Below are 17,061 nucleotides of genomic sequence, written 5' to 3'. Positions count from 1 at the left end.
TTGCTCAAATACTTAGGAATTAAGAAAGTTGAACGTTACGTGAGGGCTGAAGTGCCACACATTAACCATTGTGATACCCTCCGAGCTTTATCAGGCCATGCATTCATCTCGAAGGTGGGGCTCTGCCCCTGCCAATGAATATGAGAAAGTTTGGCCCTGTTGCCAACTCCCATTTTTGGTAAAAATAGTGTGCAGTCGCTTATGAGCTTAATCTGTACAGATTGACAATTCATGTACTGCAGTCTGAAGCCAGTCTACACTGTATAATGTCCTTTTCTCAACTGTGTGTTAATTCCTATGCCATTGGATAAAGGATTATTACACTTAACAGAATTGCCTTATCTTCGTCCTGCCCACCCCCAGGAAAGTTGATGTTCTTACTAACAACCTAATACTCTCCTACACCAGATGAGAGACGCTCTTCTGTGTGTACGGGCCGGACGCATCAACCCTCAGCAACTGACTGGGAAAGGGGAAAAAAAAACCAGGTACTTTCTGGCATAAATCTGTTTTGTCTTTCTGCCAGTGTAGCAGACGCTGCCCCAAAGCGGTTAAAGGGGCAAATAAACCCACTGCAATCTTAGGGACAGATCCCTTTTATTTGTCCAGCACCTGTGACAGTTTCGTGTCTCTCGGAGACAAGAAGCCCGGAGCATAATTGGCCCTTTGAAAGGAAAAGACAAATGGGTGGGCACACCCAGATGTGAGTGAGTCTCTGAAACACCTAGGAATGTGCGAGACGTGCTCCCCATCACAGTCCGCCTTCCCTTCTTAAAAAATCCAGAACACTGTGTAGCAAAACTAATAAATTACGTTCAATCTCTCAAAAAGCAAGTTCACGAGGTTGAAGCTGCCTTGACCAGGCATTTGGATAGGTGCCTCCAGAGAACGGAGCTTTCCTTCCAACTTCCTTCCTCCGACTCCAGCCGTAGGAAGAAGCAAGCAGTCCGATTGTACGACTCAGGATTCACAGTGATACTTAGTCCGACTTAGGATCGTGGTGCTTGGGCGTGTCTTCCCCATCTTCCAAATCCATCTCGGCAGCAACTGACATAGACAGGACTTGGAGGTACTTTGTGGCGGATGCTATGAAAAGAAGCTGGAGTCAAGACTGGGAAGAAGGCAACTGGGCTGAGCTCAAGTGGCACACATGGGGCTGGGGCTGGGCCTGCGGGTAGGGACTGCGTCCGTTAAACCCCGGGGTTAGTAATGGGAAGGGGCTATGGGGTAAAGAGTTTGGAACCTTGATGTACAGAGAAGGCCAACCAAGCCATGTACTAGCTGCTTCTCCCTGGGGGAGCTCAGGCTTACCCACAATCCTCCGGAGACAAGGAGGCCGCTTGCCCTCTGGCACTCTGATGATGAGGAAGTAAAAGGGCAGGCCCGAGAGGGCAATGGCAATGCCAATGAGGGAGTTGATGGTATCGCTGTAGAGCGGAACGGCCACCAGGAAGATGGTGCAGAGGCAGAAGACAATGGGGAAGCACAGGCTGAGCTGCAGGCAGGGAACAACGAGATGAGACCTGCTGGGATGCGTAGCCAACACCACCTAACTCCTGTGGACATCAGAGCCCTGACCCTCCGCCTTCCCAGCCCTTCATCTCCACACCCCCACCGGGTCCTAAGCAAAGGTAGAGAGCGAACTTCAACTTGTCTTTCAGAGCCTCCTGTGGCCGCTGTTCTCGCAGCTCCAGATGGAGCAGAAATAATGACTTGAGATGAGTTACCTTGAGGGGACGAGGCCGATCGGGCTCTTTCCAGCGCAGATAGAGCTGCCCCACGATGGAGAGCCCCACAAAGAACCAGTAGCTGAAACTGTAGTAGTTAATGAGCTGGAAGATGTCATCCACACACAAGTAGATCAGTGCCATGATGCCCTGTGGAGACACCCGGTAGGGACCTCACGTCAGAGCACTCTGCCCTTCTCCCCTCCCAGAGTCCTGAGTCTTCCCCCATCTATTCTTTCCCCTACCCACTCCTCCTCCCTTACCATCCTACTTCCAATACGCCTAGCAGAAGTCAGCCCCTTCAAACCGTAAGGTCACCTGTGAAGCACAGCTCAAAGCATAGAACATAAATTTTGAACTGCCACTGAGTCAGTGCCAACTGTAGGATGGGACAGAACTGTGCCCTGTGAGTTTTCAAGGCTGCTACCTTGTTAAGAGAGTAGCAAGCCCCTTCTTTCTCCAGCTCAAAACCACCCCTCCACCAACCTCCACTCTCCAGCTTGCTTTCCTCCCCGACTCCACTTTGTTTTCCCTCCTCTCAGGGTCTTCCCGTGCTGCTGCTCCTTTCTCCACTACTTGTAACTCTAAGCCTCAAAGGTACTTCTTCCAAGAAGTCTCGCCCTCAACCGCTCTGCAAGTGGCCCTTCTCTGTACCTCAGACTCCCACAGCACTGCCTTCCCCGACACTCCTTCCACTGCAGGGAGTGCTCTGTGCGATACTCCATGCCTATCCTAGGCCAGAGGAAGTTACCACAACCAAATTCACCAGACAGGGAGCACTGCCCTGTGGTTTTCCAAGCCTCTTCTTTCTCCTGAGGAGCAGCTGGTGGGTTTGAACCACCAACCTTGTGGTTAGCAGCCCAAAGTGTAACCTACTAGGCTGCCAGGCCTCGTGAAAGTTAACCATTCAAAAGAAAAGATAGATTCTTCATCAGCACCACAGCAGTTAGCAGAGTGCCTTGCACATTCTGGGGGTCCCAGCAGTAGTTTTTCTAGAATCTCCTTTAGAGCTTTCAGAAAGTTTGCAAGGCTATATGTCTGAACTAAATCTCTCTGTACACCCCACCCCACCCCCATCCCCATGGCCCTAATCTTACTGCTAGCTTTCCCCTTGAGATTACTCACGTTGAAGAGCAGAGCCGGGACTGGCGTGAACCGCTCAACGTGAATCATGCAGATGGCATCAGGAAGGTGGCCCTCTCTCGAGCCCACAAAGAAAAGCCTGTGTGACGTAAACAGATGAAACTGAGCCACGGACAGTATAGTTCACCTGCCTCACGGCCCAGCCTTTCTTCCACCCCTTCTCCAAAGGAGTGTGAAACACCGAGAATAGTGTTCAACACTGAGCTAAGGGAGAAGTTGAGGCTGCCCCTAGAGACAGGGTATCATTGTAAGCGATGCAGGCGGTACACTCCAAGTCCTGCCATTCACCCCCACACAGCTCCCCAGGGGGAGCACTGCCCTTACCTAGAGGCAGCCACAATGGAGGCATTGAGGCCACCGAAGCAGGATAGCGCCACTGCAAATGGAATTATCCAGTTGAATACCCCAAAAATCTGGTCTGCAAAAGTCTAAAGGAAAGGAATGGACAAGAGTCGTCAGTGGTGCTGAAAGGTGATAAGGCGTCAATACCCCAAAGTCCCTTTGCTGGAACCCAACCCTGCTTCCACCACACATCACAGGACCTTCCAAGCCCAGTGTCCTAAGTGTGCCCCTTCGAGACGCTCCCCCGTCCCCGGGTCCAGGACTTTCCAAAGCTGGAATGTACCCAGGAGCCCGCAGACACACCATCAGACTTTTGCTAATCAAAGCCCTTTACCACAGCAACAGCATCGCTGGCTAGGATGTCACTCATGTCCAGCACGGTATAATAAGCCACATTGGTCAAGATGTAGATGATGGTGACAATGGGCATGGAAATGCCAATGGAGAGGGGCAAGTTCCTACAAGCCAAACAGGATAAAGGATGCATTAGTCTCACGGGGGTCCCCAGCCCCATCTACTCCAAGCCCTACATTCTTCCCCTGCTACACTAGCTGTCCAGTCTGGGGCTGCCTGCTGCGGCTCTCCCGGCCCTGGACCTCAGATAGCCTAGCACACTGGCTCAGAACCCTGAGGCTCTGAACTCTTAGGAACTCAGAAACATTCAGAGGAAGGGCTCAACAAATGAAAGGAACTGGATGAACACAAAGCTGTGTTCCGGCTTAGTAACAGCGATGGGTAGTTTGAGTTTTGCTGCTTTTTTTTTTTTTTATCTAAAAGGGCCTCTTGTTATCAGTATCCCTTCTCTGAGATTGTTCACACTGAAAACTCTGCCCTACAACTGGGAGATAGAAGAAATTGTGAAGACAGATTATAGAATCCAACATCACCAGAGAACTAGTACGGGTCCCTCAACAGGAAGAACAGTGTGTGTATCCAAATAAACCACCTGGGAAACATGCCCATGCCACCCCCCCCTCCGTTTGGAGAACTTCCAGTACCATCCCAACAGCCAAGAGAGGTGATGTGGACTCAGGATTCCTTGAGCCCAATAAAGCCATCATTACAAACAACCTTGACAGTGGGCTTGCCCAAGAAAGACAATGCTAACACTCAAGTTATTCGGCTTCCGTCCAGTAGGTGGAAGCACCACCCAGGCTTGGCCCCTGCTTATTATCTCTGCACCCCTAGGTTACAGCACTGGGTATGTACCAAGAGCGTTGTCTCAAAGTCAAAAGGACTTTGTTGATAGAATTATTATTCCTTTGACTTCAGAACTTATAGAAACTCTACTTCCTGAAGCAGAATTTTAGGGCCAGGAGAGGCCCAGGCAATCAATCACATCATTCACCACCACCCCCAACCAGAGATAAAGAAGCAGGCAAAAGAGATGGTGAGCGGCTTCAAGTTGATCCACAGAAAGACCGATTCCAGGCCCTTCCTTCGCGCCCTGCCCAGTGCGCTTTCCACCCTGGAGAACTCCAGAATAGAGGAGTTGAATCATTGAAACGATATCACGGTGTCAGTTTCATAGAAAACAACAGCCTCAAGTTGGGAGATAACAGGTGGGTGAAAGAACTAAAAAGAAAAAAATACCTAATCTAAAAATAAACTCATCTATGGTTTTAAAAAAAAAGCATATGCAAGGTACGCAGCTCCATTGTGGGTGACAAGTTATTTCTCTGTCCCTCGGATTCCTCGCCTATTAAAATGGGACTGCTCACATTACTCTCATAAGCTCTGTAGAATGGTGCTTAGCACAGGGTAGGAGCTCAGCACATGGTGTCTCTCATTACTGTGGGAATAGTTGCTGGTAAGTACCTACCTCTCCGGATTCTTGATCTCCTCAGTGACATAGTTGAGGGTGTCCCAGCCGGAGTAGGAAAACAATGCTGAGTACAGGGCCAGGGCAATGTCGCCCATCGCATACGATGAACCCTCAAAAGAATTCTCAAAGTGAGAGGTGTTGCCTGGAACCCACAGGACATTGGAAGGCAGAAGCATTAGTAGTTAATCTCCGCCGCCCACCCCATCCCCAACTTCAAGGTGATCCCGTCAAAGAAGTGGAAGGATATGGTCATGACAGCAGACCAGCGGCTCAGAAACAGCAAGGGTGCCAGGGAAGAAACGGGCCTCAGAGAAAGATCTACAGACCTGAGCAGGAATGGAGCAAACAGAATGGGGTCTTGACAAGATGAGCCTGGGGCCACTTTCAAGGACAGGAAGTCCCCTGGGAGAAGGGCAGGTGCACAGGAGTGCTGCTGCCCCATCTGCACACTGTCCAACTCCTGCCCCTTTCTAACTCCAGAGAGAGTTGATTGGAGTAGACACAAGGCGGGTCTCAATATGGCCATGACAGCCGAGTACCTGTCTGGCAGGTGTTCACAACTGAAAAGTGGGGAGGGCTGTGGAGCAAGGAGTTAAATTCTGCCTTTGCCCTCTTCTTTCAAAAATAGTTGGAAAAACAGCCCTAGCATTTCAGTTCATTAATAAGCAAAAGCCAAGTCCCAGGGAAAGACTGGGCTCTTCCGCCAAGATCAGACATCTCTGGAAGGCAGCATGCATAGACGTTAAAACAACAGTCCCGGGTCAGTAGGATCTACCAAGTAAGGTCATAGTGAGGGCTGAATGCGAGCAAGTACCAAGAGTGCTTAGAAACGTGTGGTTCACAGAAAATGCTTAATCAGCATTGTTGTTATTGCTTACCCTGGCCAAGTCTAACAACGCCTGCAATGATGACTGCGATCAGCGCCAATACTTTAGCATAGGTGAAAATATCTTGTACCATGGTTCCCCACTTGACATAGGCACAGTTAATGAAGGTTAAGAGACCTGGAAGGAAAAGAACACTGGTCGGTAACCCTATCACCCGGAGAGCGAGCCAAACACCAAGGGCAAACTCACTGCCCTCCAGAAGATGCCAACTCATAGCGACCTTATAGGACAGGGTAGAACTGTCCGAGACTGTCACCCCTTGCTGACCTTGTAGTGAGCAGGCCAGCACATACCACTATGCCACCAGGCTCCTCAGAGAACATTAGGCTCCCGCATAATTTTTCCAGTACCGCTCATGAAGAGAGATCCATTGGCCAAAGGCAGCATCAGGGTTCAGGCTCTGAGCTCCTCTGGGCTGGCAACTCCCAGAAGTCCCTCACCATTATCATCCAGTAGCACTCACTGAACCCACGTGGGCGGCACCCCCTGGCCCCCCCACCCCACCCTGCACTATGGGAGACATGAAAGAAAGTAACTGCGGCTCTGGGACACACACAAAAAAATGCAGCCAGATTCACAAAGCACGGCGGTGAGAGGCGAGTGATGGTTGTACGGAATGAGGGATAGTAACCCAGCCCACCCACTCTGGGGGCGGTTATTGCTGAATCAGTTAACCTTGGTAAGTCCTATTGTGACTTATCCCATGCCTGGGCCAGCAGGTCAGACGTATGACCAAGGATTAGGATCGGGGCCAGGTTCCCTGCCTGCCAGCTCAGCTGCTTGTTTTCCAGCCTGGAAATATTCCTGAAGCTGAGAGAGGGGCCTGCAAAATGCGGATAAGGCAGTTCTCTGGCCAAACCACGCAGAAGCCAGCGTCACAGCCGAGTAAGAGCAGCTCCCCTTGAACTCAATGGTCTTTCACAAGGTTTGCACATCACTAGAGTCGGGGTTCTTACGCCAGTGCCAGGAGCTTCACGAGCCCTGAAATTCTTTGCAAAATGTTATGTCCATGTGAGCGTATGCATTTTTTCTGAGAGTCCATAGCTTGCATCAGAATCTCAAGGAAGTCTACTTTCCCCCCACACAAGTCATAAACCACGACTTTAGTACACCAAGGAGAGCCCACACAGACAGGAGGGTGACAACTAGCCCCAGAAGGTGGGAGGACGAAAATCGGAAGAAAACATTTCTGAGACTCAGCAGAAAGTTCCCTTTGGTCTCTTCCAGCCTCTTACGCAGTCAGGCGGGCACATTACAACACACTTCCCCACTGGTGGCGGAGGGAAGAAGCACTCCGTTGCACTAGAAGGATGACTTCACAGTCTTCCAAGAACTTCAAGGTCAGAGTCACCCTGACTTCCCAAGAGAGAAACAGCAAGCAACCCCAATATGAGATTGCCTGTTTCAGGCACCGACAGTCAAGTCAGCACTCCCTGCCTCTGAGTTCTACTGGCATGGGTGGTCCTTGGTATCGATCCCAGGGCCTCCCCTGTTTTGGTGTGTTCTGGCCCCACCACACTCGGGCCAGAGAGAAGTCCATCCCTCGAAGCAGGAGAGACCAGACTACCGGAGCCGCTGTCCCATCTTTGAACTCACAGTCTTCCTTGAGCTTTATATTCTACGTAAGCAGGACGTCCAAGGTCTTGTCTGCTCTTTATCAGGCCTTCCTGCCTAACAACCAAATCTTATCACAGGGCTGGGCCTAATGTACCCACAGCTCTAAGCTACCTTGGTCCTAAGTTAATAATTAAAGACACACGTGTCCAGCCCCCACTTAATGACCAAAGTTTCAGTATCTTGCCCTCCACAAATCTTTGAAATTTGTTGATTCCCGGTCAGCCCGGCCAGTCACCTAGCCTTTACTCCCCACTGCACTTCTGCCTCCAGTCATCCAACACCCTTCATCCCCCGTCTCTACCACCTCCCACACAGCTGTCTACACCGGATGTCTGACTCGATACACCAGACAGCCGAGGCTGCCATTTTCACAGTGCAATGGGATCCAGAATGCACCTTCTTAAGTGGCCCTCGGGGTAAGCGTGGACCACCACACTAAACTGGAACGCAGGGAACGGAATCAACAGCCACTGGTTATTCTCAGCTGTTTCAGGATGCCAGCATTCATCTGCTGGCACTGCTGCCACCCTCAAGCCTGACCCTTGTTTCTCGGCTACTGACCCTACCTACCATAGCCTAATCTTCACTCCATGTTGGGCACTAGGGGCTCATTTAAGGAGCCCCAGTGGTGTAGTGGTTATGTGTTGGGCTGCAATCCACATGGTCGGCAGTTCAACATCACCAGCAGCTCCCAGGGAGAAAGATGGGCTTTCTATCCTGTAAACAGTTAAAGTCTCAGAAACCCACAGGGGGACACTACGAGTCAGCATTGACTCGGTGAAGCAAGCTTTGGTGTTTTGAGGGACTCATTTTGAATGAAGGAGGCAATCTTGTGCAACGAAACCAGCAAAGAGAACTTCCTCCTGAGCTCAGCAGCAGGAGCAGGAAGAAGTGTGGCAAGCAGGGAGCTGTGCTGACTAGGCCCTACTCTCTCTGCTCTGTGCGGATACAGCTGACCCCTGGCCACAGAGCCCAGCCCAGCGCGCTGCTCAGAGGCAGGGATGGGAGGAGACCATGGGATTAAAATAATATGGAGGCCGCCCGCCAGTCAAGTTAACTTCAAGGGCAACAACTCCCTACCCTCCCACTTCCAGGTACAATTCAGTCCCCACCCAGTCCCGGGCCAAGTCCACAGGAGGATGGTCAAGGAATCAACTTTGGCCCTTGACTCAGATGCAGCTCCTTTCCCAACTGCAGTGGGGTGAAGGGGAAGCTGTTACAAAAAGTCGCCCCGTAACACCTACAGGGACACTCCCGGAATAGGTCCTCGAGGCCAGCCTACACCAGCTCATGGAAAGGCTGGTGGTGCTGGTCCCAGCTGTCAAGCTAAAAGTCGGGGAAATAAATAAAGGCTGAAAGCTAGGAAAACACTGAGGAAGGCTAATACAGAACAAAGCAGCCTGGTCCACTCTGGGTCAGATGCCCAGGTTTTTGTTTAGATACCCAAATTAAACAGTCCCTAAAAATAAAAAAAATTAATTCAATTAATCCTACAATTCTCCCATCACCATTAGCATCATGCCCAAACCTTCCATCCATCTTCTGCTTCTTATGCCCATGGACTCTTAAGTCCTCCTACTTTTCTTTCAGAGAGACCTCTCACTCTTCCTTACGGTAAGCCAAAAACCTTCTTCTCAACTTCTGAACCCCCACCCCCACACACACCCCGGTGGTCTTTAACCTTTCCTCTAGACTAGCTGATGTGGCTGTAGGTCACTCTTTTTTGTTGGTAACTTGTTTCGGCTGCCGCAGGGGATGAGCGCATCGCTCACGGAGGTGTTTTCATCCCTTCCTGTTCTTCAAGATTGCAGAGATTCCTGGGGGGGCGGGGGGGGGGGGGGGCTCTGGGATCCCAACTCAGGAGGCATTCTTTGCATTTGTCTGCCCCTGAATCCTCAGCCTCTACAGCAATGGCAGTGCCCCCTCCACTCTCTGGACCCCGCTGCTTCGTTGGCCTGCCCACATCCGTTGAACGTGTTCAGGTTAGCCGTTCTCTGAGCTAATGGAAGTTTAGAAGGAAGCTGTTCCCGTGCCTTCTCCTTGCTCCCGTCATTTGTTACCACAGAACGAAGTGCACCCCGCGCATCCAGAGCTGACCTGCCGTTCTCACAGAGCATTCCTTTCAGAGCAGTTGCCATCCTTACCCGTTTCTGTTGTTCAAAGCCCACTCCCTGCCATGGTGTCCGTGCTGACTCGGAGCGACCCCCTGTGGGTTTCCAAGACTCTGTTTCCGGAAGGAAGCAGAAAGCCCAGTCTTTCTCCCAAGGAGCTGCTGGTGGTTTTGAACTGCCGGCCTTGCGGGTCTCAACCCAATGTGTAACCACTACACCACCAGGGCTCCTTCTGTTATTGTTCACTGTCACGGAAAACAGAACAAACCACCGTCGTGTGCCATCCTCACCATCACTGCTGTTTGTGTCCATGTCGCTGAACCTCTAGTTTACCACGCATGATGCCCTTCTCCAGGAACCAGTCCCTCCTGACAGCAAGTCCAAAGTATGTGAGACAAAGTCTCGGCATTCTTGCTTCTAAGGAACGTTCTAGCAATATTTTTTTCTGAGAGAGTTGTTTGTTCTTCTGGCAGACCATGGTATATTTAATATTCTTCACCTACACCATAATTCCAGTATATCAATTCTACTGTCTTCCTTATTCACTGTCCAGTTTTTGCATACAGATGAAGCGATTGAAAACACTATGGTTTAGGTCAGGTGCACCTTAGTCCTCAAAGTGATATCTTTGGTTTTTAATACTTTTAAAGGGTCTTTGGCAACAGATCTGCCCAATACAACGCATCGTTTGATTTCTTGACCACTGGGCATTGATTGTGATCCCAGTAAAACAGAAGGCTGGACGACCGCCATCTCATTCATCACGATGGTCTGGTCGGAAGGAATTTGTTGTGCTGATGTTGAGGGTAATCAACAGAAACGGGGTGGTTGGCGGGGATGGTCTCTGATCTTCGGTCTCCTTGGCTTTCAGCCAGCAAGGCTGTGTCATCTGCATATGGTGGTTTGCCAGGAAGGCTTCCTCCGATCCTGATTCCATGTTTGTCTTCAGACAGTCCAGCTTCTTGGATTCTTTCTTGCAGCCTGTCTAGGGGCTACTGTTTTTCTCACACTGTAACTGACCCTCCAACTCTGACCACTTCAGCTAGAGAACCAGTTCACTTGACTCAGGTACATGGCCCAGGGTTGCTGGCCGGAGACATACCATGCATCCACCCTATGGGTCACTGGGTCAGACTCTTCCTCCTTCCCTCCTGGACGCCGGTCAGCACTTCAATCCCAGTGGCTCTCCACCACCTCGACGTGGCAAGCAGGCAGTTTGTGTGCAACCCATTGCTGGGGAGTTGATTCTGACTCATAGCAGCCCTTTAGGACAAAGTAGACTTGCACCATTCGGTTTCCAAGGTTGTAAATTTTCACAGAAGCAGACTGCCCCCATCTTCCACACAGTGACTGGTGGATTCGAACTACTTACCTTCCCATTAGTATCCTGATGCTTCACCCACCGTAGGCTCCTTCAGTTCATGCCAGGACAACGCCAGTTGCTGACTGAAGTCAGCTCCCGTCTTGTTAACTTGATCCTTACCAACCAGTTTGCTCGTCTAGATCCAGTTCACTGGGCCTCCCGTGAACTGCAGACTCACCGAGGGCTGTGTTAACCCACAGTTCGGAGCTCTACCCCAGAAATCTGATTCAGGCCATCTGAGATGGAGCTTGCTTGGGGAGCCTAAGGCTCTGCCTGCTTTGGGCCTACTATCAAAATCATCACATACATAACAACCTTGATCAGAACAAGCCCAACCCTTCACTTACCTCTGCACTCCTCTGGCCAGTAGTGCACACTGGTTGCCACTAGGTAAGCTTTTCACACATTCCAGGTTTCGGGCCCCACCCCAGGCCAGGGAAGTCAGAAGCTCGGGCTTAGCCCCCCGGGTGATTTTAAAGCACCTTGATCATTTAGATCTTAGTTTCCCACCTCCTGCAGCAAAACCACCATGCCCGCAGTAGCAGCTTTCCTTTCCTTCAATCCCCATTCTTCTACCCGGTGGTTCAGAGTGATTTGGTTGGAGAGAGGAAGGAGTATAATTTTGGTTTTTATCTCCCTGGGTTGTGCCAATGAGTAACTAGAGTGGGGACCCACTAGCTCTAACCTTTCCTTGATCTCTACTGTTCCATCAGCGTCTTCTGAAGCAGAAAGAGAAAAGAGAAAGTGAGAGACCATGGGAGCCCCCAGAGCTTTGAGAGTCAAACTAGCGCACAGCCCTTTGGCCCTCGCTGCTGAAGAAGAATTTGTTCCATGTTCATGGCCCTGGGGTACCAAGAGCCATTTACAGGTGGCCTCTCTCACGTGTTCTTGTACCTCTCGCCAAATGACCAGGTAACTATGCAAACGAGGTGCTTGTGGCCCACCAAAGGGATGAGACAGCTTGCTAACAAGGAAAACCAGGCATACGGCACCCTTGTGGGGGTGAGACCAAATGTACAAGGCCTATGAGACGTTAGCAAGGAGACTGGTCAGTTTTGCTGCCTCCTGGGCTTAAAAGGAGACATTGCGGATGTGAACATGAGGACCTGACGACTGCCAAGAAGAAGAACCAAGAGCCCGGCACATCCTTTGGATTCAGGGTCCCTGCACTGGGAACCTCCTAGACCCAGGAGGCAGAGAGCTCTACCAGAAGAGAGCGGGAGAGACGGCAAAAAGCAGAGACAGGGAAACCGCAGCAGCAGTGGCAGCAACACCAAGAGACTGGCACGAAGGGTGCAGTCGGCTTCCTAGCCCACAAGCAAGAGAGGAGAGAGCCTCCAGGCAGCAGGCTCATTGGCAGAGTCCGGTGCCTCCAGGCACCTATGTGGGAGCTAAAAAGCTTTGTAGCACTAGCGTGAGCACAGCAAAAACTGGGCCAGCCCACAAGGTCTGGGGGGGCTGAGGGCTAAGAGACCAAGGCCCAGGGAGAGGGGTGTCTGTGTGTATGGCTGCAAAGAGGCTGTCCAGACTGAAAAACTCTGTACTGAATCTTTCCTGATCCTGAATAACAAGCTGTTACCTCCCCAACAAACCCTAGGGTTGTGCGTGTTTTCTGTGAGGACCAGCATTAGAGATGTGGACGGTGGGGGTCAGTGAGGAGGCATGAGTGGCCTCTTCCTCGTCAGAATCAGCCTCGATCCTGATGCTACTGCTGGTGATTGTCCCACCCCGTGAAGTTACGAGGAAGTCTGACACCCCCACACCGCCATTTTCACAACCTCCCACTAGAAAGACCCAAGGGTCTTCCTCCATCCTGCCTGAATGTGGCGCATGAAACAAACTCTTCCTTATCTCTTAGGGAAAACCCCTCCTAGAAAGGTAACTAGCTTCCAAATAGAAAGTTCAAAGAGCAAAAATCAGCAGGGGACCCAGCATCTGGCTGTTCCACCTCATTAGCCACAAGTACATGAGGTCAGTCATTCTGGTACCAGCAAGACTGCAGGAGGACACGTGGCCAAAGCACTCAGCCGCTGAGCTCTGAAGCCTTGTAGAGACGGCGGTTCTAGCAGAATCAGGAGAAACTTTCTGTCCTCCCCTCCACCCACTTCCCACAGCAGCCCTCAGCCCCCACCACCACCCTCCGAGCCAATAGTATATGATATCCTGCTAGGTCACATGGAGACTGGCACCATGCCCTCTGTCCATTCATTCAGTCAACCTTCATTAAAGCACCGACTACAAGTCACTAAGGTCGAGGGTCAGGCACAAAGCATTTGCGTGATGCCTCTACAACTACACTCTGCACAGGGGCCCTGACTGAGTGCCAGTGGCCGGCTGGATCACTGGGCAAATGAAAATCAAACACAAACTCACTGCCCTCGAGCTGATTCTGACTCACAGTGATCCCACCGGCCACAGAACTGTCCCTTTGGGTTTCCCAGACATTACGGAGTAGCTAGATTCATCTTTCTCCAGCGGAGCTGCTTGTGCCGTTGACCTTGAGCTTAGCAGCCCGATGCATCATCAACTACAGACACCACCTTTGAAGACTGCAAGATAGAAGACACACTGATACAAAGGAAAGGCAAAAAAACTAAACCAAAATCATGAGGTGACGACAGTGTGGGCAAATCGAAGGCCCGCCAGTCCCGAGCAGAAACAGCCACCATTCTAAGAGTGGGCCCATACCAGGTTCTGAAGAAAGGGCAGTTGGAGGAGCTGGACTTCCGAACACTTATCCCTGACCTGCCAAAAGTCAAGTCCCCTTTGGCAAAACAGGAAGAAACGTCTCAAGCCTAAAGCTGCTTGTGAAACAACCAAAACAGCCTTCCAAGCGAATGGCCTCCCCACACCGTGACCCAGCCACAGCCGGTGTCGTAGCCACCCAGCGGGGGCACAGCCTGGGGTCCCGTGAGCAAGAGATTACAACAGGAGCTGATGACCCCCATGATGGCTGGCGACAAAGGAATCTCTGCCTTCCCGGAATCAGACCACCTTTCCAAGTGGGTAGGGACCATCCACGCAGCAGCTGGCCCAGCCTCTGAAGGCCTGAGGGACAAACTCTCCCTGGAGTTCCCCAGTGCCTACCCTTACACTGTGCCCACAGTGAAGTTCCTCACCCCCTGCTACCACCCCATCGTGGACCTCCAGGGTAACATGAGCCTGGACATCCTGAAGGACAAGGGGTCCACCCTGTGTGATGTCAGGACGCGTCTCCTCTCCATCCAGAGCTTCTGGGAGAGCCCAACATCGACAGCCCTTTGAACATACCTGCTACCGGACTCTGGGAAAACCGCACCACCTTTAAGAAATACCTGCGGAAACCTACTCAAAGCAAGTCTCCAGCCACGAGCCCAGACCTGCCCTGTCCTTGTGCTGTCTTCTCCTCCGTAGATGTCTGTCCTTCCCACTCCCACCCCCGCTGATTTCTGTGTAGAACTCTTACCTTAAGCTGAGGTGTCATTTCTGTTTTGTTTGTTTTTTAAATCAAGTCTCCATTTGCACCCTTGTGATGATTATATTAAATAAATGACACTTGGGGTTGGGGGGAAAAAAATCAACCAAAACAGATTATAGACAGTACAGTGGTTAGAAACTAATAAAATGCATAAAAGTGTGAATATCGTTTGCAAACAGTCCATACCACTTTTGACTGATCATTATGTGCCAGATTATACATAACATCATCTAATTCAATTATACATGATTTACATATATAGATGCACGATATAACCATTCTGCATGATACATACATCTTCTAATCCAATCTGGCACAAAACCCAAACCAAGCCTGGGACGCTCACATTGATTCAAACTGACGGCATTCCCAAGCGCTGCAATGCAGTCGAGCTGCCCCCCAGGCTGCCTTGGCTGTAATCAGAACAGATCTTGGCAAAGCCTTTCTTCACATGGGTTTGAACCATCGAAGTTTACATCAGTAGCACCAGGGACTTCAATCTGCCATAAAATAGGCCTTATCACCTCTACCTGCGAAAAGCCCTCGTACATCCCGCCATGTCATGTGCCTCCCTGTATGAACAGAAGGATGTAGGGTGAGGAGTGAGGCCATCTCCCCTGGCAGAAAGGATCCCTGGGGTGCAGTGGGTTAGGCATAGGATGCTAACCCACCGGGCTCAAGCCCACTGGCTGCTCCGGGGGAGAAAGATGGAGCGGTCTGCGCCTGTGCAGACTGACGGTCTCAGAAGCCGTGGGGAGTAGCTGGAGTCTGCCCAGCTGTGAGGGTCACGAGGGCCACAATGGCAGTGGGCTATGGTACAACGTCCAACACCCCAGGACGAACTCTGAAAAGCAGGCTAACGGCTTCATGAGGGTCCATCTGCACCCTTCTCTGGTGGGTAAAGGACCTTTATCCAGCACGCTAGATAAGCCAGCAAGTTTCCTTCGGAACTCAGCGTCCATTCCTTCACAGCATGTGTTTCTCGAGCACCCCGTGTGTCCCACGTGTGACGCCCACTGTGTCGGGCTGTGCCATTCCGCTCCAGGGCCTGACAGGTAGGGCGGGAGGTCTCTCCCAGATGACTGCCCTGCCATCCTCTTAAGGCATCCTCGAGGTCCCCCTCACAACTCAGTAACGAACTGGTTCACTGAGTAATAACACCAGTAACCACTGTGCCCCTCTTAGAAGTCATCTATTCTGAGTTCAAATGAGGAAGAATTACTTTACGTAACCAGTGTCCCTGAACAATGTGTGTAGAAATGATCACATGGAAGCCCACACTGAAACTGCAATGTGAGCTTTCACTAAAAAAAGAAGAAGATAGAGTCCCTTCGCCTTCATGGAATTACAAGAATCAGAAGCTATGAAAATCACTTGGGAGATTTTGCAATCTGCGGGCGGCGGCACCGGAGTAGCTGCTGCCTGCAGAGCGTGTGTGGTGGGCGCACCGCCAGCCAGTGGACTCGGACTCATCGGGACCCTGGGGGGCAGAGGAGGTCTGCCCAGCCGGTTTTTGACCCTGTCCAGCTTTACTGGAGAAGAAAGCCTCATCCCTCCCCCCCACCCACCCATGTTGCTGCTGGTGGTTTCGAACTGCTGCCCTTACAGTTAGCAGCCCAGCTCATAACCCATTCCACCACCAGGGCTTACGCTCAACCTGGGGAAGGCATGGGAAAGGGAGCAATATGCTTGGCAGAGAGGGGCACCTGTGCTTACACTGACAATAAATGGAGTCACGGGCCTGCAGAAAAATTTACATAAGCAGTAAATGGTCGATGGTTTCAAGGTCCAGTAGCCTTACTACCAGAGGCTGCTGGTTCAGCGGCAATTCTAAAGTAAGACCCATAGCTTTGTGCAAAAAACATGGGACTCTACATTTTTCCATCAATGTGCGCAGATCATTTTTTTTACACATTGGCAACAAAAAACCGCCCCCACCCAGAACGTGTACATTATGCCGATGAAGATGTGGTGTGCTTGTCAGAGGATGGGGAGCCACTCCACTGGAACAGCGACCGTGTTTGCTCTGCTGAACGTGGCTCTGCTTGAACAGAAAAGGATGACGGTAGGACGGAAACAGAGATCGCCACCCACCCCCCTATGAGGTGAGGAGCCCATTGTCCAGATGAGACAATTGAGGAAAGTGATGGCCCCAGGCCTGTTTGATGCCATGCTCTAAACCACTCTGCATGATACATTCTAAACACAGGAGAGTCCTTGGGCTGTTGGAAGGGAGAAAAATGCTGATTCAGGGAAGCCAGATTCCAACCACACAGGCAGTGCCTCTGTTGGGGGGTCAGGATACATTACTTTTCCAGAAACACACCCCTACCTCAAGCAGGTGTTCAGTCTTTCCCATAAGATCCTCCTTCAATCGTAGTCCCGCCCTCTAACCACCATCCTCCTCCCTTTCCAGCGAGTCCTCCAGAAAGCACACCTACATTCTCTCCCCTCTACAAGCTACCACGAAGCTCGAGAGAAACAACTCCACTGACCTTACCCTCGGTTTCCCAGTGCTGACCAAATAATGTTCCACCCAATGACCCTATCTTACTTGACAGTTTCCTTCTCCAGAAAGGCTGCTCATGA

General features: G+C 51.1%; 1 protein-coding gene and 1 pseudogene across 2 annotated transcripts in view; one reads left to right on the top strand and one right to left on the bottom strand.

The window, feature by feature from the left end:
* Nucleotides 1-580: 580 nt before the first annotated feature.
* Nucleotides 581-17,061, bottom strand: part of SLC7A7 (solute carrier family 7 member 7) — a 28,695-nt gene continuing 12,214 nt past the window's right edge. For both annotated transcript variants that reach the window (XM_045287872.1, XM_045287873.1), the window contains exons 3-10: nucleotides 5,916-6,041; nucleotides 5,035-5,179; nucleotides 3,547-3,670; nucleotides 3,195-3,298; nucleotides 2,853-2,949; nucleotides 1,728-1,877; nucleotides 1,312-1,495; nucleotides 581-1,086 (exon numbers count right to left, since the gene is read on the bottom strand). In XM_045287872.1, coding sequence (XP_045143807.1) covers nucleotides 980-1,086; nucleotides 1,312-1,495; nucleotides 1,728-1,877; nucleotides 2,853-2,949; nucleotides 3,195-3,298; nucleotides 3,547-3,670; nucleotides 5,035-5,179; nucleotides 5,916-6,041 — 1,037 coding nt within the window. In that variant the 3' untranslated portion in view covers nucleotides 581-979. The remainder of the gene's footprint in view (nucleotides 1,087-1,311; nucleotides 1,496-1,727; nucleotides 1,878-2,852; nucleotides 2,950-3,194; nucleotides 3,299-3,546; nucleotides 3,671-5,034; nucleotides 5,180-5,915; nucleotides 6,042-17,061) is intronic.
* On the top strand, nucleotides 13,853-14,451 carry LOC105979969 (annotated as a pseudogene).

Source organism: Echinops telfairi, unplaced genomic scaffold (assembly GCF_000313985.2).
Source record: "Echinops telfairi isolate 266 unplaced genomic scaffold, ASM31398v2 ScPeMD7_18;HRSCAF=68, whole genome shotgun sequence".
NCBI lineage: Eukaryota > Metazoa > Chordata > Mammalia > Afrosoricida > Tenrecidae > Echinops > Echinops telfairi.
Note: the sequence above shows the minus strand (reverse complement) of the source record. Positions and strands in the feature narration are given on the sequence as shown.